Source organism: Ursus americanus, chromosome 6 (genome assembly GCF_024610735.1).
Source record: "Ursus americanus isolate L20-20 chromosome 6, mUrsAme1.1.p, whole genome shotgun sequence".
Classification (NCBI taxonomy): Eukaryota; Metazoa; Chordata; class Mammalia; order Carnivora; family Ursidae; genus Ursus; species Ursus americanus.
In genome coordinates, this window is record NC_142132.1 from 15,905,094 (window position 1) to 15,926,614 (window position 21,521).

The following is a 21,521-nucleotide window of genomic DNA, read 5'->3' on the forward strand; positions in this document are numbered from 1 at the left end:
TCAGTAACCCCCAAGGAAGTGAGCGGAGGAAGGACATCCATCCCCTTGGATCCACTGAGGTTCCTGAAGTTTCCATGCTGTGCGAGGCTAAGAAAGGCTAGGTGCCGGGAAGGGAGTGGAATGACACAGTGCTTAAGTAAATATTTGTTGAGTGGGGGATGGGCGCACACGGGGGTTCAGAGCTGGCCTTTGTGCTTGGATTTAGCAAAATAAACGTGAGGTAACTGCCGGTGGCTGTTCTTTTCCAGACTGTGCCGGCTGCGGAAGAGACATCAAGAACGGGCAGGCCCTGCTAGCCCTGGACAAGCAGTGGCACCTGGGCTGCTTCAAATGCAAGTCCTGCGGGAAGGTTCTCACCGGGGAGTACATCAGCAAGTAAGGCTGGGCCCAGGCCAAGGTATCCTCGTGAGGGGGCGTCCCCCACCCCCACCCCACCCCACCCAACATAGTGAGAGACATTCACATCCCACGATCAAGACGAACTTTTGCTCTACAACCTCGTTAGTTTTTATAAAAGGAATTTTATTCTGCTGCTCTTGCCACCGTCTGCTTGCAGTAAATTTAATGAAATGTGAATCCTTGCCTAATTAAACAATTAGCAAAGCTGACATAATGTTCCACTGTATGTTGTCATCAATTAAGCATTTAGTGATTTTACTTTCCCTAAATTTTACCCCCGATTTGGAACTAGTAAACCTTTGACCTCCTTCTAGGTCTTGAATGTATTTGTAGACAACCCCCCACCCTAAAAAAACACACAGGGTCTAAGCGCTGAGCGCATGAGGACCCATACACAAAACAACCCGGCAGGAGTGGGTTCATGTTAGAGGCCGATGCTGGTGCAGATAATGGCTGGAGTAAGTGACATGTTGTTGTTAACTGGGTTAAATGTCTAGCTATTCAAAAAAATTACGTGAATTTAAGAATAGAGTGAAACAACAACAACAACCAAAAGTCGCCTGGGCCCCACCCCCTAGAAATCTAATTCTGTAGGTCAGGGAGAAGCCGAAACGCCTGTAGCGGGAGGAAGAAGCTTCACAGGTGATTTCTGATGCTCAGCCAAAGACAAGACCGAAAAATGCCCGGCTGTTAAACAGACCCGGAAGGCTGTGTGGGAGTAGGTAACTGGGCTGTCTGCAGTGGTGCTTTGTGACTTTTCCACTCAATGGCACACCTAGAAAACAACATTCTTACTGTGCTCTGAGGTAAATAAGGAGGTTTTGAGCGGCTGAAGAGAAGGCCCTGCGCCCCTCGGGCCCCCTGAGGGCTGAGGACATGGCGTCTCAGCACTGCTGGGAGGCGCTGGCGTGTGAGCTCAGGGAAGCGGTGAGGGGAAGGACGGTGAACACTGCCACCACATCTGAAGCCCATCTGGCCTGGTGGGGGAGGGAATGGTGCCAGCGTTTTGCTGGTTAGGTCTGAGACAACAGGGAAGCGGCCATGGTGATCGTGTGGTGATTTGGCCGTCATTTCTGTGTAGCCCGAGAACCACGGCCCTCTGTCCGCATCGTTTGGTTCCCTGCCTTGTGGTCGTGTCTGACCAGCTCTCCAGGCTTGCGAATGCTGGGTGGGGGAGAATCACGGCCTGCTACCACTCTGTGGAGAGGGGCTCCGAGAAATATGGTCCTGGCGTCTCCCTGCCCCTCGGCCCCGTCAGGAGCTGACCGGCCCTTCTGTGTTGCAGGGATGGCGCTCCGTACTGTGAAAAGGACTACCAGGGGCTCTTCGGGGTGAAATGCGAGGCCTGTCACCAGTTTATCACAGGGAAGGTCCTGGAGGTAAGTGGCTCCCGTCAAAGCTACCGTCATTTTCCTCAGAAGTCGTCAGAAACACAATAGAGGCTCTTGTTCCATTTTTTTTTTCATCTTCGCCTCTGGAGGAAAGAGAGTAGTTGTCGATGATGGATCTCTCAGAGATTTAACGTGTCGGGTTGTCTTCACAGGCAGTTTCTACTAAGTGTTCAAGCGAAATTGGAATGATGGCCAATTTATCAAAAGTGATAAGGGGACCGCTAGGAATTATGGGGAAGGAAGGGTTCTACGAGACTATTTTTAGACATCAGAAAGTAGGAAATGAAGAGCGTGTTAGAGCCACGTGTGTGCTTCATGTGTGCATATGCGTCTGTGTGAACCGTCCATGCCTGTGTGTGCCCGTGTGGGAGTGCACGTGTGTGTGTACCTGTGTGTGTGAGGGTGCACAGACTCAGGGGGCAGGGGCTCAGAACTGAAGCAAGGGAAGGGTGGGTGAAAGGTGAAGGCAGACACTTCCCCGCCCTTAAAAAACCGCATCCTGTGTGACCCAGAACACGCTGTGGCTTGGGCGGAGCCGAAGCCCGTCAGGCTCAGGTGTGCCTGCCCCGCGGAGCCTGGTTCCTGCTGTCTCAGCCGCGGCCCCACCAGCGGGGGGCTGAGCGGAGCCCCCCCTGGGCCAGAGCCCGGCCTGTGGAATCGGGGGCCGGAGCTCAGAGGGAGTCACTGCCCTACTTCTGCCTAGCCTGTGGGGCGCTAACCAGACCGGATTTAAAAAGAAAGAAAAGATTACCTCCTATCCATCCCACATTTCAGGGTGGAGAATGCGTCCTGGGCAAGACGTAAGTCAGGACGCCAAGCAGCTGGGAAGGCGACCAACTGGTTCTGCAGCTTTGACAGACACCAGGGCACCGAATCCACATAACCACCTTCAAACCTCCCAGCGGGGCGAGTTTCGGAGACACTGGGCGTAGATCTGAGAGGCCCCCAAGTGTCTGTGGGCCGCGTCTGGGATTGCACTGCAAGGTCTCGCAGGGCTTGCCCAATCCCGCGGCAAGCTCTGGGGTGCCTTTCTTTCCAGGAAACACAGAAGGGCCAGCGAAGGCTCTGTGCTAGGACCTAGTGTGGCTAATTGGATTGGGGATATAAGGAAGGGACTGTCACAAGCAGTTGTCTTTTACCCAGGGGGGAGGGGGTTCCAGGAGGAAGAAGGAGCAGCCTCCGCGGAGGCCCAGAGCCCCCAGAGCAGAGCAGAAACAAAAGTCAGATGGGCAGGAGCGCAGGTGTGAGAGATGATGCTAGGGGAGTGGGGAGGGGTCGGAGCATGAGGACTTCAAGAGTCCTGTTCAGGACTTTGGGCTTTATCCTAAGAATGGTGGGAAGCCATTAAAGCGATTGTGGTTGGAGCTGAACGTGATTGGATCATGTTGCGGTATAAGGAATGCACGGGAGGGCGCCTGGGTGGCCCTGTCAGTTGAGCCTCCGACTCTTGGTTTCAGCTCAGGTCATGATCTCAGGGTTGTGTGGGGTTCCGTGCTCAGCTCAGAGTGTGCTTGAGATTCTCTCTCCCTGTGCCTCTGCCCCTCTGTTCGTGCTCTCTCTCTCTGAAATAAATAAATATATATTAAAAAAAAAAAAAGAATGCATGGAAGTCCTCAGATACACATAGGACCACGTCCATAGCAGCTCTGTTCACCACAGCCAGAGATGGAAACAACCCAATGTCCGTGCATAGATGAGTGGACCAACACAATGTGGATATACAGACAAGGATTACTATGCAGCGTTCAAAAGGAAGGAATTCTGACACCTGCTACCACATGGAGGAACCTTGAAAACATTATGCTAAGTGGAAGAAACCAGACACGAAAGGCTGCATATGGTTTGCTTCCATTTAGATGAAATATCCAGAAGAGGTCAAGCCATAGAGACAGAAGGGAGACTGGTGATTGCCTGGAGTTGGGGGAAGGGGGACAGGAAATAAGAGTAACTGCTCATTGGTACCCAACTGGAGCGATGACATGTTTTGGAACAAGATTGAGGCAGTAAATGCACGACACTGTGATTGTCCGAAATGCCGCAGGATTGTTCATGTTTAAATGGTTTATTTTATGGGTTGTGAATTTTACCTTGAATTTAAAAAAAAAAGTGGTTGGAGAGGGGGTGAGGGTGGAGACAGGGAGGAGACTATTGCAGAACTTGGTACACAAAACAGAACTCGGAGCTCTGGGGGGAGGGAAACCCGAGAGGTGGACCCACCCTCCACACACAGTTGGGGGCAGAAGAAGTTTTCATGGCCTTTCCAATGGTTTTCTTTGGCCCAAGTGTGGTCAATACCAGGGTTTGGGCCCTCGGTGAAGCACCCCTGCAGTAAAGCTGTTGGAGAAGATGATTGTGCCCTATTCAGATGCAGCATGAAGTCCAGGTGGTCAGATCACAAGACTCAAAGTGCGGTGGTGGGCACTCCCCACCTGTCCCCTGAACATGTCTCTCATCCCTCCCCACAGCATTTCCTTTGGGGTTCCCAAGTTTGATCAGTATAAAGACTGAAACAAACCCGTTGAGTTGGGAGCAATGGGGAAATTGCATTTTAAAACAACAATAAAATATCAGAACCATATCCCAGATGTTCGGCTGTAGGAAAAGCGGAGGGAAGACACTGAGCATAGCCCCCAGATTTGAGCCAGCCACATTTACAGAAGGCATGGATCGAAACAACTGTCTCAGTCCACGGATGGAACTGTATTCCCCAAAATGAGTTGGGGAGGCAGCAGGCAGGGGGGTGCTGTCGATGACGTCAGATTTAGTTCAACAGCCGTGAGAAGGAATGTGGAAAATACACCAGGTCCAAGAACGTGCCATTTTGAAGACACATCGGCTTACTCCGGCTCCCCCTGGACTGGCTGTTCTCGGTGGCAGCAGGAGCGCCTCACCACATTGGCTTCGGGTCTCAGTGAGGCCCGTCTGTAAGGTGGACGTCGCGGACGCTTTGCACACAGTGCCTAAAGAGTTGGGACTTCTGGGAATCACTTGTACGGGCTTCCTGGGAGAGTCAAGACCCACCCAGCAGGCATGCAGACCTCTTCAGAAGCGTGTGATCTAGAAAAATGTCCTGCCTGCCTGAGTAGCACACTGACAAGTGACCAACTTCTGAGTCAGCTTGGCTCGGTTACCCGTATAAACCAGGACGGGGCTCAACACTCCGCCCTCCTCCCATGCCTTCATTCTCAGACCCCATCATTGAAACATTACGATTGTGAATGTGTAAATGCTTTGATCCTTGCCTTTTTTTTTTCCCTTCCATTTTAAAAATGTGGTAAAATGCACCTACCATAAAATTTACCATGTTAATCCCTTTTAAGTGTACAGTTCAGTGGTATTAAATATATCCATAATGTGGCCCAGCCATCACCACCATCCGTCTCCATGGCGCTTCACATCTTGTAAAGTGGAGATACTATACTTACTAAGCAGTAAACCCTCATTCCCTGTCCCCCTCAAGCCCCAACAACAGTCGTCCTATTTTCTGTCTCCATGAATTAGACTACTCTAGGCTCCTCCTACAGGTGGGTTCATATAGTATCGTGTGGTCTGTGTGTGTGTGGCTGGCTTATTTTACTTTGCACAATGTCCCCAAGGTTCATCGTGCTATAGCACGTGCCAGAATTTGCTTCCTTTAAGACTGAATGATATCGCATTATATGGATATACCATGTTTTGCTTGTCCGTTCTGTGATCCTTACCTGTTTTTTTGTTACTGTTGTTTTTTCTGATTGATCGTATCCGTAGAGATTGTAAATGTATTTGTTTCCTGAATCCGCTTGAACAGCGGGGTCTTAAAACCACAGAAACTTACTCTCTCACAGTTCCGGAGGCCAGAAGTACAAACACGAGGTGTCAGCAGGGCCACGCTCCCTCCAGAGGCTCTCAGGGGGAGCTCTCCCTTGCCCCTTCCAGCTTGTGGTGGCCTGTGGCTGTGTGACCCTGATCGCTGCCTTCATCTGCACATGACCTCCCCTCTGTGTCTTCTCTCTGTGTCACCCCCTTTGCTCTTAGAAGGACACTTGTCATTGGATTTAGGGCTCACCCAGATAATCCAAGATGATCTCATCTCGAGATCCTTAGCTTAATGATTACATCTGCAAAGGCCCTTTTTCCAAAGGTTCCAGAGACTTTATGTGGACAATCTTTTGGGCCACCCTTCAAACGCACTCCAGTAAATCTGGGAACTTAGACAAGTGTCATCTGGTGACCCTCGTTAAGCATCAGAGGTGCCCGATAGCCTCCTCTCTGGGCGCTTTCACCTGAGGTGCCTCCAGACACTTGAGGAAGCTTTGGCTTGACCGTCTGGGGAGGAGAGTCTTCATGGGTTTTAATGAAAAGGGCTCCACGTGATAGGGACTCAGGGATCTACTCTTGGCTCTGGAACTCCCAGCTGTGGGACCCAGGCAAGTCTCTCAACTTCTTTGAGCCCCAGTTTTTCAGTACAGGCATTAAAAATATATCGAAGCCTTGGACCGCTTGACTCCAAGTTTCTTTGGCTCTTAGGATCTGAGTTCCGTAATTCTCATGTCTTAGGTCTAAGGGGTCAGAGTCAGCAGTTCTTCCTCCTGGAGAGACTTTCCTGTAAACTGGCATGGAGCATACACTCAGATTGTTGCTTTATTTACCATTAGCTGGCTTTCAGTTTTGTTTTCAGCAACAAGATTCTCTTTTTTTGAGAGGTCTTGCTATAAATGGCACATCTTTAAAAGCTTATGCTAATTAGCCTATAAATTCAGGAGCGTTCTGAAGATGTTTACAACCTGCCTCCTAATTAAGTCCAGAATCAAATTAGTGTGAAATACTCGAGTTTGCTAATAGCCTTCTATCTCCATCTGTATCTTGAAACTCTCCACTGAAGCAACCTTCCTCCCCCTTTTTCTTCCCACCCCCACCGCTCCTCTCCTCTCCTCCTGCTTTAGCAGGCTAACGGTGCAGGAAGCTACAGGAGACTTCCAGCTTAGATCACAGATGTCAGCAGACGTTGGGCACCCCTTTGGTATAAATTTACTTCCATCTTTGGTGACTGGCCCTTGGAGATCTCTTACTCCAGCAAAATTCCTTTCCTGGGCACAGGAATGTTGTTACCTGCCAACTTCATAAAGAAAGAAAATAGCGACAAAATAATTCCAAATTGAAGGCAGCATTAAAAACAAAAAAACAAAAAACAAAAAAAAACGTCAGACTGGAACCAGAAATGTTGAGGGTAAAGAAAAAGGGTTTGTCCCTGTTCCCTCCCCCTGGGCTTGGACTGTTCCATCAGCAAACCAAAGTCTTGAGCTGTTCCATCAGCAGTCGCTCAGCTAGCTCTCTTGCACAGTTCCCTTCTGCCAGGGCTCTGTGTTCACCCAGCACTCCACTGATTCCTTCAAGACAAATGCTTTCATCCCTAGGGAGCTTGGCTCCCTCTGCAGATGGGGCCTCTCTGGGCAGACACCTGCTAGACTGCAGCCTCTGGAGCCTTCCTCTTGCAGCTCGTCTCTCAGAGACAAAGCAAAGCTGTGTTGTCTGCATTCTTACTCAGAGGAGAGCAAGGCGAGGCTCTGCTTTTCTGGCTTGGGTCTCCTATTCCTTCCCTTTCCCTTCTTCCCCACATCACCACACCCAGGAAATCAACCCTCCTGTCCTGGGTGCCTTTGTTTCCAGAAAGGCTGGTGACACCTGCCTTTATGTGGCATAGTGTTTACAGTGCCACTTGTGTCCTCTGGGGAGCGTGTGATGCTTCAGCCTGTCTACTGCACAGTGTAAGTGAGACCCTCCCATGCAGCCCGAGGTGGGTCCTCTGCCCCTTCAGTGCCTTCCCGTTCACACCTACTGGGTGATGCTGTCCTGTCTTATCCGTTAACTTGGAAACGATGGACAGACAAAAGGACAGGGGGTGGACGGGCTTCAGACCTCTCCAGCTGAACTCCTGCAGCGGAGGAAATGGGATCACAACATGATTCAGCCAAATCCTCGTCCTGGAATCTCCCAGGGATTAAAAACAAGTGGCTTCATTTTGTTTTAACTTTTTTTTTTTTTTTAAAGATTTTGTTTATTCATTCAACAGAGAGAGAGACAGCCAGTGAGAGAGGGAACACAAGCAGGGGGAGCGGGAGAGGAAGAAGCAGGCTCCCAGCGGAAGAGCCTGACATGGGGCTCGATCCCAGAACGCCAGGATCACGCCCTGAGCCAAAGGCAGACGCTTCATGACTGAGCCACCCAGGCGCCCCTATTTCATTTAACTTTTTGACTGCTTTTTCATAAAGCCCAGGGACAGAGGTTTAGGATGTTCCTGTGATTTTAATTCACATTATAAAGTGGAGGCCCTTGGCCTCTTCTTTCCTTTTGGTGTGGGTATTCCAAGCATGTTATGCTCTAAGAACCCCAGGCAGTGGGCTGCTCTTGTTCTGGGTGCATCTGTTATGTAGTGAGAAGAAATGCGATTATACCATGGCACTTGCATGATTTATATAGTATGTTTGCAACCATCAAAGATATCATTTGTAAAAGACAGGCTGAAATGCCACCTGCCCCTTTCTTCCTTGGTTTTGTCACACACACGCAAAGCAAGCACGGCACCCCATGTTCTCACTGAAAACTGACTGCCTTCTTCCCCTTCCTACTGTGCTCAAAGGAATTCATGCTTCCACTTAACTCTGAACCCAAATGTTTTTGAGGATTAGGGAGAGGAAAAAGAATCAAGGAACCCTGGTAGTGTTGGTTGAGATGGTCTATGTCTTGGGGGACCGTGAAACACCACGGTATCCTGCTCTTGCATAATATTTGTAACGCTTGCTAATGATCTCATAAATATTTAATTCTCACAAGCCTGTAAAGTGGTCAAGGCAGTTACTACTGACCTCCATTTACAGATGGGGTTACTGAGTGCCAGCAACTCGGGGCCTAATTAGTAACAGACCGCGATTAGAAGCCAGGTCTCTCAGTTCTCAGAAGACAGGAACATACACACTGCTTCATGATCCACCTGGCAGTAATCATTGCAGAACACGGGTAATTAATTTGCTTCCCAAAATAACTTGCTGAAGGACCAAAATTTATCATTACCAGTGAAACGGAGAAATCCATCTCACTAGCGGCCCTGTTATACCTATTTTGGGGATGAAAAACATTTGCTGCTTATTTGGTTTACTTTTTACCCGTGTAAAATGTCACTGAAAGTCAGCGACCCTTCTCATAGAGTCTGTTGTACTTCTGTGCAGTCATAGGCCACAGCGTCTGGTCTATGTAGTCATAGTTGACAGTGGCTGGTCTATGCAGTCATAGCTCTCAGCATCTGGTCTATGCGGTCATAGCTCTCAGCATCTGGTCTGTGCGGTCATAGCTCACAGCATCTGGTCTATGCGGTCATAGCTCTCAGCATGTGGTCTATGCAGTCATAGCTCTCAGTGTCTGGTCTATGCAGTCATAGCTCATAGTGTCTTGTCTCCTTTAATCAGCTGTAGGCTCCACAAGGGCACCTGGCACGGCCCTTGGAGAATACTGTAGATGGATGAAGCTATCTCAGGTTGGACAGCATGCTTTCTTCACAGAGCTCCAGTCTAACACTCTCTGGAGCTCAGTAGATCAAAGCAGGGCCAATATAGGGATACCAGTCGTCTTTCCTAATTTAAAACTAGAACTTAACAATAAACCATAGAACTGGGCTCATTTTCAAATACAAATTAAGAAAACTGTGGTATATCCACACAATAGAGTATTATTCAGCAGTAAAAAGGGTTGAAGTGCTGATAACACGCTACCACAAGGATGAACCTTGGAAACATGGTGCCCAGTGAAGGAAGCCAGGCACAAAAGACCTCATATTATAGGATTTCACTTATATGAAGTGTCAGTGTCTAGAATAGGCAAACCCACAGAGACAAAGTAGATTAGTGGTTGTGGGGGGCTGGGGGAATGGGGAAAATGACTGCTAATGGGCACAGGGTTTTGGGGGGAGTTGATGAAAACATTCTTGAATTAGTGATGATAGTTGCACAACCCTGAATATATAAAAACCATTGAATTGCATACTTTAAAAGGATGAGTTTCAAGGTATGTGGATCATGTCCCAATTTAGATATATATGTATAAACACACACACACACACACACACACACACACACACATCATCTGTCGTCTGTCTATGCAGAGACATACAGGAGATAGGGAGCTGGAATCCTGTTATTCTCAGTTTCCTTACCTATGAAATGAGAACACTAGTCACCGCCTCTCACGGCTGCAGGATTTGAAAAAAAGAAGGCAGGCAAAACCGCCGGCATAGTTAGCAGTGACGGTAGTCCCTTCCTTCGTCTGTCTCCGTCTTTCTTCCAGTCTTGGACAGTTTAACTTATTAGGTAGAAGAACAGTGGGTAAAGGGCGAGAATCGAGGATTCAAGTCAATCACTGTCTTCTGCAGCATCGTATGCCAGGTCTTTTCCCTTCCTGAGCATTCCAACTTTCGGTTGCCTGTGTGGCCACGGGTTGCCATTGCACAGAACTGTGCCCTTGATCACAAACTATGACTTGATTAATATCAAGTCTTCCCAACACAGGAATGTGAACTTAGGTTTATATTCAACGTATGGTTTATGATGTGTTGGTTGCAACAGCTTATTTGCGGAGAGTAACGTGGTGCTCATGTTTTTTCCCCCTCCATCGTGAGCAGATTTGGAATCGGCCCAGGAGGGCATAAGCACATTGCTGTGATCAATGATTTGAGGAAAATCTCTCTGATTCACCCAAAGTTATCTACTTTCTCCTCCATTAGTGACAAGGGGAAATGTGTCACCAGGGTAACAGGACTATGTTCACAAGCAGTAAAGTTTCGATGTTTATGAAAAAAATCACCCTGTTTCCTGTCAGCACAAATGGAAGGACTTCCTTATCTGGAAATGACATTTTGAAAAGAATTTGTATTTTGAGTTAAAACTATGTTTTGTATTTCAGTGTTAACTTCAGAGAGTTTACCTTATTGCTGGTGAAATGTGTGTGTGTGTGTGTGTGTGTGTGTGTGTGTGTTGGTGGGGGTGGGGGTGACAGTTGAACCAAGCGGTAGAATGTAACTCTTCCAGAGACGTGAACGAGTAGTATTGAAGTTATGCTGGTGGCCCAACATTGGGGGCCACAGAAGAAAATGTAAGATTTAGGACTTGTTCTCAGATAGATGAAGTGTGCATTTCTAAAAGCAATAGGGTGTCCAAGTCTACAGCTATACCCCCTGTAGGATCCAGGTGACCCCCCAGTGCTCAAGCGCCCAAGTCTATTACGGCATCTTCAGAGTCAGAGAGTGATTGTCAGTGGTGGGACTGAACTTAAGAAATGATCAGGATCTGACAGTACAGAGGCAGCCTGCCTCAACAGCATAGTGATGGGATGGGTCTCTTGGTCTGGCCAGGGTTCTGGGCACAGAAGTGATGACCCATCAGAGCTGTCCTTGGGTCATCACCAGCAGGTGCAAGTGGAAAATTATCTCTATTTGTTGTTGTTATTGAAGTCTTAGGTCACTTTTCTCTAGCCTTGCTTGTTTCTTTGATTTAAATGTGTGATTTGATTTTACTGTTTGGTTTAATTGCATGCTTATAATATGCTATTTTCCACTTCAAATCATTTTTGTAAGTAGTCAGGTTATACACATCAAAAACTAAAAAAAAAATTATTTTTCCATTAAAGACTAGCACTATCTTAGTTTAATTATGAGGTAAACTGGCTTCTGTGGGCTCCCCTGGACTCATTCTCCATCTGGAAGATCAGCACTATTAGAAAATGCTTGCCATCCACTTGGATCTGCCTACCTGACCAGTGGTGGCTCACAAGACAGCCCAGTGTCTTTCTACACCCTTTCTCTGGAGTCCAGGTTGTGCCTCTGGTGGACATTACAGCAGCCCTTTGAGTCTCAAGCCATCTTCTCTAGTTTCTGGATTCATGAGAACACGAACAGTGGCGGCATCTCAAGCCACCTCTGCTCCATTTTGTCCTTGTGCTTTTGTCCACAAAGCCTCTCTTAGTTGAGCATTGAGCTGGGTGGCACAAAGGTCACCAGGACAACTTCCATACTGGGCATAGCTTTCTCCAGGTAAGGATGTGAAATTTGCCACAAAGCCCAGGAGATGAACGTTCCAGGGGACATGGGAGCATTTGGTCCCCTTGGCCCCACGCAGCAATGCTGCCCTCCTGCCTGTCCTGTTGGGAACAGGCTTCTTTCTCTTTTGTTTTCCACCTGAACGTGCTTGCTTCCTGGACCTCACGGCTTCCCACCTCGTGAAGGATGTTATGCCAATCCCAGCAGATGGACCTGCTTCGAGCTTGCCAGCTCATCAGGAAGCATGACGGTTAGGGCCGGGGCCCATACAGGCCAGCGGAAATGAACCGATACAGTAATTCCTCCCCCAAAAGGACACTTTGGAATGGCCTTTCAAATGAAAGCGATTTATAAACTACCTATTTTCATGGCCCTGCAGCAAAACTCAAAGCTGCAGGCATCTTGGAAACATGGATAGAATCTGGAATCACCTAACCAGATCCCTGTGCCCACCCTTTGATTCTTTACTCTTTATTTTCTTTACCCAAATCAAATTCATATGCATGGACCAGGGGCAGGTCAACAGGAAAGGCCTCTCGTTACTGCTCAACAAGGACTGTCCAACCAGGCCGACTTCTCAAACCTCTTGACTCCACATGGTGATTATTCCTTGGCCCCTTTTACTTGGAAACTCACAAATTTGGTAGTTTGCTGGGTAAGTCTGAAGGTGAACCATCCTCTTTCTCCCCATCTTGGAAGATAAAGAGGTAGTTAAATAAAATCTGAAAGAGGGGCCAATCCTCCAAATACAGGAGAGTAGACAGATGAAATCTGGGGATCAGTGATCCCAATTCTGATGTCCCAGTCCTTCCAGCCATGACTGAGAGCCCAGGTGAGTTTCCCCTTTTCCTTTGTAAGGAGGGTCTCCTTTGCTCCTCTGAAAAACAGTTGACTGCCTGCTAGTTTCCCAAATGCAGGACAAAGGTCTGGCATCACAGAAATAAAAACTATAGTCCCTGACTGCTGAGGTTTTAAGGTTGGGATCCTACAACTGCTTGCATGAGAATCACCTGGTTACCCACTGTAAAGTGTGTGTTCCCAGGCCTCATCCAGAGATTCTGGCCTGGGCCCAGGAATCTGCATGTTAACATGCCGCCCTGCTCTGGGTGATTCTGGTGTGTGGGGGGGAAGGGCAACAGATCAATCACACTGGGAGAAACTGGCCCTACGAGGGTGTGGTGAAGGCACATTCACCGAGGCTTTTGACTCCTTGAAAGAAAAATGCGCTAAAAATGCCCTCTAATTATTATAATGTGCAATCCAGTAGCTTCCTCTGCATTTTAGAAACACTGCCTTGTTGCTAAAAACCTTTCATTTTATCACCAGTGTTGGGAATTGCTTCCACACGTACACAGGGGGTCTTTTTACTAGCTCATTTATGGGCAAATAATCTTCATGAAAAATTTCCCTAAATCACTGCAGCAGTATTAAAAATGACAGGAGTTATAACAGAATCCTGCCCTCGTCCTAAGAAAGGGGTACATCAAAAGTGCTGTGCTATCAGAGTAGAGGGTTTCTGGCTCCTTCTCTCTGTTCACATACATGAACAGCCTGTGGCTTCACCTTCTGTCACTGACTCATCTGGGATTTCTGCACAATGGTTTAGTTGGCAATGAAGTTAGTGTGTAAAGTGCCTGGAATGTAGAAGGTCTCTGTTGATTTTTTTTTGGCCACAATAAAAGAGCACAGGACAAAGCATACCGAAAATATGGATCAAGGAAGCTTGATAAGCAAGGTCGTTTTTTTGGTCACATTTCTCTATCTCTTTCAAAAAAAAAAAAAACATCAAAACCAGAAAATTCTGAATAACTAATGGGAATCAAAATCAAGTCGCTCTCAATTTTACTCCATAAAGGATTTCATAATATGCGCCTCAAAAGCAGTGACTTGAAGGAGAAGTTTGCCAGCTGTTTGAAAGCTGTGTGCACTTGGACACCTTTCCATCATCTCAAACCCAAGAAAGAAACTTAAAAAAGCCGAGGAATCTGGTTTCTGTGCAAGCCTCTGCCTCGGGGCAATTCCTATCAGCGAGTGCAGTGCAGACAATTGTTGAGTGACCCTGAAGAAATGGTACTTTCCCCAACCTGCGTTAAAAAAAAAAAGAAAGAAAGAAAGAAAGAAAACCTACCCCCCTCCTTTCCGTGGGAACTTGGACTGGCCCGTAGTGGTTTGCTGGTGTGTTGAACTAGTGAGCGCAGCGAGGGGAGGGAGGCGTGAGAACGCCTGCCCCGTTCTGTTTTCCGGTGTGTGTGCCGCTGAGCAGTGCACACCGCGTTTGCCTCGCTTCGGAGAGAAGCCGGCGCCCGTGACCCGGGTGGGCAGGGAGCCCCCGTCGCGGGGCCGGCGTCTGGCGTGCACCAGCCTCTCCGCCACGCTGAGAGTTGCAAGCCCAGAGGCGTTCCCAGCTCAGCACCGCCAAGGAGCGGGAGCCGAAGCGGAGCCCTGGCAGAAGGTAAAGAAGGCAGTGCGCGAGGCATCTGTCTGTCCTTTGCTTTGCAGGGCAGACGCGAGATTCCTGGCTTCCTTGGTGACCCGCCACCCCCCCCGCCCCCCCCCCGCGCCAGGTCCTCCAAAAGCCGCTTGCATTGGCCTGAACTACGTTTTTACTTAAACTCTTTGGTTTTCTTATTTATTTTTTTTTTTTGATACAAAATGAACTAGGGAGCTTTTTGCCCTTGATAAAGAGCTAGAAGAAAGAGCAGGGAAGGCTGGTTATTTGAGAGTTCTCGTTTATTGACCTTTTCAGTGTGTGTGTGTGTGTGTGTGTGTGTGTGTGTGTGTGTGTTTAGGCTACTACCCCCAAGATTGAAAGGAGAGAGTGTGTGTGTGTGTGTGTGTGTGTGTGTGTGTGTGTGTGTGTGTGTGTTTAGGCTATTACCCCCAAGATTGAAAGGAGAATGTGGTTTCCAGATTTGTTTTGTTTTGTCTGTGGTTTGTGGAGGTCCGTGGAATTTATATTTGAGATGAAAGGGATTGGGGGCCCTATTTGGGGGATTTGGTGGTGCAGGGACTTGAGGAGATTTATCTGTTACTATAAATGTGTGGGCTTTTTTTTTTTTTTTAAAGAAGTTCCCCATGAATGAAAATGAGGAAGCAAAACGTTTGGGTATTTGTCATATTTTGTCATAGCTCCAGATGGAAAAGGCTTGATTGTTACCTGCCCCACCATCTTGGAGCATCAAGTGAAAGCAACCTAGAGACTCTTGTCTTTAGGATGAAAATAGTTTTCCTAAAAATCTGCTTCTTAAGCCGTGCTCTGAAGTTTATTTTTTAGAAAAAAAAAAGTTTTAAAATACGCTACGCTGGCTCTAAAGAAGGAATGAGACGAGGAAAATCTCAACTGTGAAAGAGATTTCTGATTTTGGAAAGAAAAAAAAAAAAGAATCTAGCCAAAACCCAGCAGGAAAGTGGTCGCTAAAGCAGCTTCTGTGTCCCTTAACTGGGGTTGGGGATTTACAAGAAAACGGAGCCTGTTTTCTCTAGATGGTCTCACGAGGAATGTTAAGAGGATGTGAAGTTATATAGATTATCCAAACAGGTTCTGACAAGTAAGTGAAAATAACTCATTAAACTATAATTGTTGCCATTCTATAATGGATCAAAAGGCTTGTTGAGTCACGATGTACTTACAGAATAGGTGAATTTGCTACGGCTCATTGGCATAAATTACTTTTGAGAAGGCTTTTTAAGACCAAGTATGCAGCCTTGCCAAGCGTCTCGTTATAGTTCTTTGAATGCATGTTTTGACCAAATGTTTTCAAGTGGGTGTTTAGCCATCTTTACGTGTCAGTGGGTCTAACCCTTGCATCAGTGGCTTATCCAGCTGATTCAGGGAATAGCCTATCAGGACAATAGATCTGCAGGTTTTTCCCTCTCACTAAATAATAGCTCATTTAAAAGGATGGGGAAGTCCAGAGTTCTCAGTCCCTGCATCCCAGCTCTAGAGGGATGATCATGATTTTGCCTCCTGTAGACCAGAGTTCCTCAGCCTCCATACTGTTAACATTTTGGACGGGATGATTCTTGTGGAGGACGGTCCTGTGGGATGCTTAGCAACATCCCTGGCCTCTACTCATTACTGACCGTAGCCCTCCCTCCCCAGCTGTGACAACCAAAAATGTCTCCAGATGTTGCCAAGTGTTCCCTGCAGGGCAGAACCGCCTGCCAGTTGAACCGCTGCTGTAAAGAAACCACTTTTGAGACCAGCTGCCGCAGAGAGGAAGAGAGGGCTACGAGGAGGGAGGCCAGACCCCAGGGGACACTGGCCGAGTAGAAGGAACAGTGACAGGACACATGCTTTGCCCTGACCGTGTTGGTTTTTATTTTGTTCTGCTTCAGTTTGAGCAGGGGTTAAACACTATTCTGAATATACATTCTTCTGCTCCTGGCTGCCCCCATCACGATCCCTTATGGGCCTTGTTGGATACAGTGCCCTGGTTTTATAGTAGTCCGACTTCTCTAAAGTGAATCTCATCTTAAGTACATCCCAGGAACGTACTGTTTTTTTAAAAAAACAAAACAAAACAGGATCTCTTGTAATAGCCCACGTTATAAAGTAAATAATTACCCATAACTTATCAAGTCTGCAAATACAGATTTTTTGATATGTGGGCTTTGAGTAGATCTGGGCATGCATATTTGGGTTTTTCTTTTGGAACCTACCAACGAGTGCTTTCATTTCTCTCTCCTTTCCCCTTCTATACCAATGGGTCTCAAACTTTCTGGTTTTCTAGGAATTGGGTTTCATTTGTCAGTGAAATAGAATAGTCACAGCCTTTCTCCAGCTCACAGATAACGATAGAGTCCATGGCTGGATTTTTTTTTTTCATTTACATTTTTCCTGTACCTTTAGCGTTTGCTGCTGCTTGTTGGCTCTCAGAGGTGAACAGATTGTGAGTGAAGTTGTAGGAAACAAACACTGATACCAAACATCTGAATCAGCTAACTTCCCATAGTTCCACTTTACTTCTTTGGGTGGACCCATGTTCCAATTATAGCTTTAAATTTCATAAGTGTAAATTCACAACCTCATAAAATAGTTCTCCTGCAATCTAGTTATGCGTGTTACATTTTCGTGGCGTTTCTCCAAGAATGTGGTAGGTTGCCCTGAGCTCCATGACTTCCAGGAGCTACCAGCAAACAGGAGGAGACAGGCCGCTCTGGGGAAGACTCCCCTCAAGCCCAGCTGGGGCGGGGGGTTGGGGGGAGCACTTGGCATTGGCTGGACCTATCAGGAAATGCCTCTAATTGTTGGAGTCCATTCTTGGTGACAGGGTTGGACTGGCCCGTGGTGTTACCAACAAATTATGTTTTCTGCTTTTTGATTGCAAAGCAAACCTTTTACCTCAGCCTAGAAGTACCAGTATATCATCCACCGTGTGCTCTCTTAGAAACATTTTCTCATTAGTAGAATTCGCTCCCTCCTTCACTAAATCTAAGGCCCATGAGCACAGAGAAGGCTACTATTTTAGGTCCATTTTATCCCCAAGATGTAGCACAGTGTCTACCCGTATTGGTTGCTCAGTAGTTGACGAATGAGTGAGTGAATGTCAATGATTCCCATAGAAAGACCACCCAGGAGGTTGGTCTGTGAGAAGCTCACATGCCATGTTCACGTAGTCTGTCTGTAATTTTTTCAAAAGGACAAATCCAATTCCCATCAAAGCAGCTTTTAATGTTTGAGGGACTACCAGAGGAATCTTTTAAGAATGCAGAAAAAGCGGCTCTATGGATTATAGAATTTGAAATGGGGGAGCTTTATACATTTTTCTTCATGACGCCCAGAAATTAAACTTTTGCTGTTATTTATTTACAATCCCACATGCTAAAGATGCCGCACAGATTTAGTAATCTAAAAAGCAGACCAACACTAAGATTTGACCCAAAGGCATGGTATTCTCAACCTCTGTTGAAAATTATCCGGTCAGAAGAAAGAACTTGTAGATCACTAATGAAAAAATATACCTCCTTAACTCTGTGTATCCTAATATGATGTCCTAGAGTATTGGCGGGGGCGAGGGGGTCTCCTGGGAGGTTGGAATGAGCCCCCATTTCCTGACCCAGGTGTTAGGACGTGGGGTGTCCAGAATAAGGCAGACCACTGGAAAGGGGAGGGAAGCTGAAGATGTCCTCGTGCTGTCATAAGTACACTGACCTCAGCTCCGTTTTCCTAAGCAGAGCCCCTGCTATGAGCCTGTATGAGCAAAAATGAGTCTTACCAGCACCAAGGTGTGGCCTCGGGGAGCGAGGCCCCTAGTAAAAGAGGAAACACACCCTGCTACTTTTCTGGTTCACCAAGCCCAGAATGGTTTCGGCAAATAGGCGTCTGTGTCGTCCTCAGCATTGCTTCACATTGAGGTCGTGTTTTGCTCATAAACATTAGATGAAGCAGAAGTGTTTGCTTATACTCAAGAGCGCTTTTATCTTTCCCTCCTGCTAAATAATTGTTTTGGTGGTTTGTCTCGGTTCTCTGCAGCTGGTCCCTTGCATCCGTGCATATATCCGTATACCTTGTCCAAATAAACATACTTGAAAGATAGAGAAATGTGTTTTTGCAAAGTTTAGAACATCCTCTAACAGAGAGTTGAAGCCCAGCTTTCTGCTTTGTTTTGGCAGCTTGTTTAGGATGCAAAGTGTATCTGGTTCTGGCAATAGATGAAAGAAGGGTGTTGGTTCTTGCATAACAAAGTTGAGGGCCAAAGGACTGGGGGGAGGCAGGGTAGATTTCCAAGCTTCCCTTTGTGTGTTTGAAAGAGTTTGAAAGCGTGAGAAAAAAAAAATGCTATTGACTGGGTTTTTTTGTTTTGATTTTGAACCTCAGAATTATAAAAACCTATTGAAAAATCTTATCTCGGCTTACCCAGCCCTCTGTGATTAAGCTCTTGCTCTGCGTCCAGGTCACCTACATCTGTCCCCCTCATTCATACCAGCCCCCTGGCCTGCTTTCTGTCCTCAAGACTTGTTTCCATCTCGGCTCTTTGCACTCGCTGTTCCTCTGCCTGGAACATCCTTCCCCCAAGCCTTGGGGGACTCATTATTCACCCTGTCTGCCATTCCTTTGAGAAGCTTCCCCGGTCACCGTAGCTGAAGCTGCCTCCGCCTACCCAACCCTAAGTCATCTTCTATCCCCTGGACCTGTTTTATTTTCTTCATGGTACTCCCCCACCACCACCACCTGCAGGATGATCTAAAATCCTTCTTTGCTCATATACTTGTCTACTCTCTGCCACCCGTTGCCAGGATGTAAACCTCAGGACAGGTGCAGCCATATCCCCAGCACCTAAAACATTATCTGACGAAGGGTAGGTGCTCAGTAAATGGGTGCGTGAATAGATGAATGGGAAAGGATGGTGGGAGGAAGGACTCTCTGCTTCATAAAGCCCTCCTCCCCTTTAAATCTTACTGAGTGCCCCTCTTCTGGGATGTCTCCCTGACTCCCCTGCACGGCAGTCTTGGATATTTTCTCTCTGACACCTGTCTCACTCAGTAGTCTTACCCTCCTGCAGGGTAAACCCCTTGAGGGCAGGAGTATCTAATAAAGGGTGGTTATGGCTGTAGTTACTACCGGTTCTTACTGCCTTTGTACTTTATAAACCTATCTCATTCAAGTCCCTTTTTTTTTTCTCAAATTTTTGTTTAAATTCTACTTAGCGAACAGAGTGCATTATTGGTTTCAGGAGTAGAATTCAGTGATTCATCACTTACATACAGCGTCCAGTGCCCATCTCAGCAACTGCCCTCCTTAAGACCATCACCCATCTAGCCCCTCCGCCACTACGCCCTCCGTCAACCCTCCGTTTGTTCTATCTTTAAGAGTCTCTTATGGTTTGTTTCCCTCCCTCTTTTTTCTTTTTTTCCCTTCACACCCTCCCATAAGTTCATCTGTTTTGTTTCTTAAATTCCACATATGAGTGAAATCATATGGTAATTGTCTTTCTCAGACTGACTCATTTCGCTTAGCATAATACTCTGTAGCTCATTAAACTCCTTTTACCAACTCTGCCCGCTGTACTCACTATTACTCTCATCCTTGTTTTGCAAATGACAAAACTGAGGCTCAGAGCAGCTGCCCCAAGGCATACAGATGATTACTAGCAGGGTCAGAATTTGAATCCAAGATGTCGGTCTTCAAAGCCTACCTTCTTCGGCCTTCTCCTCCTCCTCTTCAGGTGTCTGACTTCCAGGTGCACCATATTTGCCAAATGACTGAAACCTAAGACTTCACCTCCTCCCTCTCTTCCTGTTTGAGCTTATAAATATTATAATATCTGTAATAATTATATAATGTTATAAATATGAGCTTATTGGTTCATCTCTAAGGACAGCTAGCTTGTGTACCATATCCCTTTTTTTAACTGACAGAGCTTAATTCATTAAACTCTCGTTTTTCTTATGTAAACACATCTATTAGTAAAAATGTCAGCTGCCATTGAGTCACACATGCGTACTTCAACCGAAGGAGGTTTCCACTGGGCAGTTGTGGGTAGAAGTTTCTGCGAAGGGGCATCTGGGTGGCTCAGTAGTTAAGCATCTGCCTTCGGTTTAGGGCGTGATCCCAGAGTCGTGGGATCGAGCCCCACAATGGGCTCCCTGCTCACTGGGAGCCTGCTTCTTCCTCTCCCACTACCCCTGCTTGTGTTCCCTCTCTTGCTGGCTGTCTCTCTCTGTGAAATAAATAAATAAAATCTTTTAAAAAAAGAAAGAAATTTCTGTGAAAAGGTCTAAAAATTGTAAAAGTGTCAGCATTTCTTTTGTGTTTTTAACATAACCAAGTGCTTTCAATCGCCTGGCTTGCCTTCACACCAGTCTTTATGAGTTTGGTTTTTCCCGGGATATTCCCTGGCTGAAGTGGAAAGCCAAGTTCAGGAGCCTTTGCTGACATACAGATGTCATTCTCTAACCCATTCTAAGATGGCGGAACTGCTTCTTTACGTAGAGCTGAGGGGGGAATTGTTTACTGTGCTCGTGCCCAGGGGTTTCCGCACTGGCATGAGTCTCCGGGTAGAATGGAGGCGGCCAGTGCTGGCGTGTTAGCTGTGGGTCCCTCATTGTCTGACAGCTGAATTTTCCAGCATGTAAGTCCTGATGACAGCTCTAGCCAGGCAGAGTCAGCAGCCTCATCAGGCTGGTCCGTGGAAGCTTTTCTTGGCTCATAATCAAGTTGCACCCAGGTTTGGGCCAACGCAGCTGATTCCCATCTTCCTCGGGAGGAGACATGATAGGCAGGAAGGTGGAGCCCACGTGCTGTTTGTGGATGTGACAAAACTCCAGGGGCCCCCCAGCACTGGGGCAGGACCAGTCAGTGCTCAGCTACAGCATGTGTGGGGAATCTGTGTGTGAGCCCCAGTGGGTCATCCAGCTTCTCTGTCCATCACGAAGAAAACAGCCATTTCCTGGCCTTTTAACCATCCCTGAGCGAGGTTGGAGGGACTTTGACTTTCTCACACGGCTTCTCAAGTGGCATAGTGGCCTTGGATGTGCTCACTGGTAAATATGTCTTGTGATTTGCGGTTGAACTTACTGTGCAATGAGAGTTTGAGAAAGGAGTTTCTGGCTGGTTAATTGTTCACTCGTGCCACTCCCAGACGAGAGCCGTTTGGTAACTGGGTCCTTGCTTAATCTGAACTCATACCAACAAGAGCGGCAACTCAGTTGGCTGGTTTCCAGACGTG

The 21,521-nt window shown here is 47.1% G+C and overlaps 1 protein-coding gene across 14 annotated transcripts in view; it reads left to right on the plus strand.

Moving 5' to 3' along the window:
- ABLIM1 (actin binding LIM protein 1) overlaps positions 1-21,521 on the plus strand; it is a 289,693-nt gene that overhangs the window by 187,770 nt on the left and 80,402 nt on the right. For all 14 annotated transcript variants that reach the window (XM_087862674.1, XM_087862677.1, XM_087862680.1 and 11 more), the window contains 2 exons: positions 249-375; positions 1,685-1,778. In XM_087862674.1, the coding sequence (XP_087718800.1) occupies positions 249-375; positions 1,685-1,778 (221 nt within the window). The remainder of the gene's footprint in view (positions 1-248; positions 376-1,684; positions 1,779-21,521) is intronic.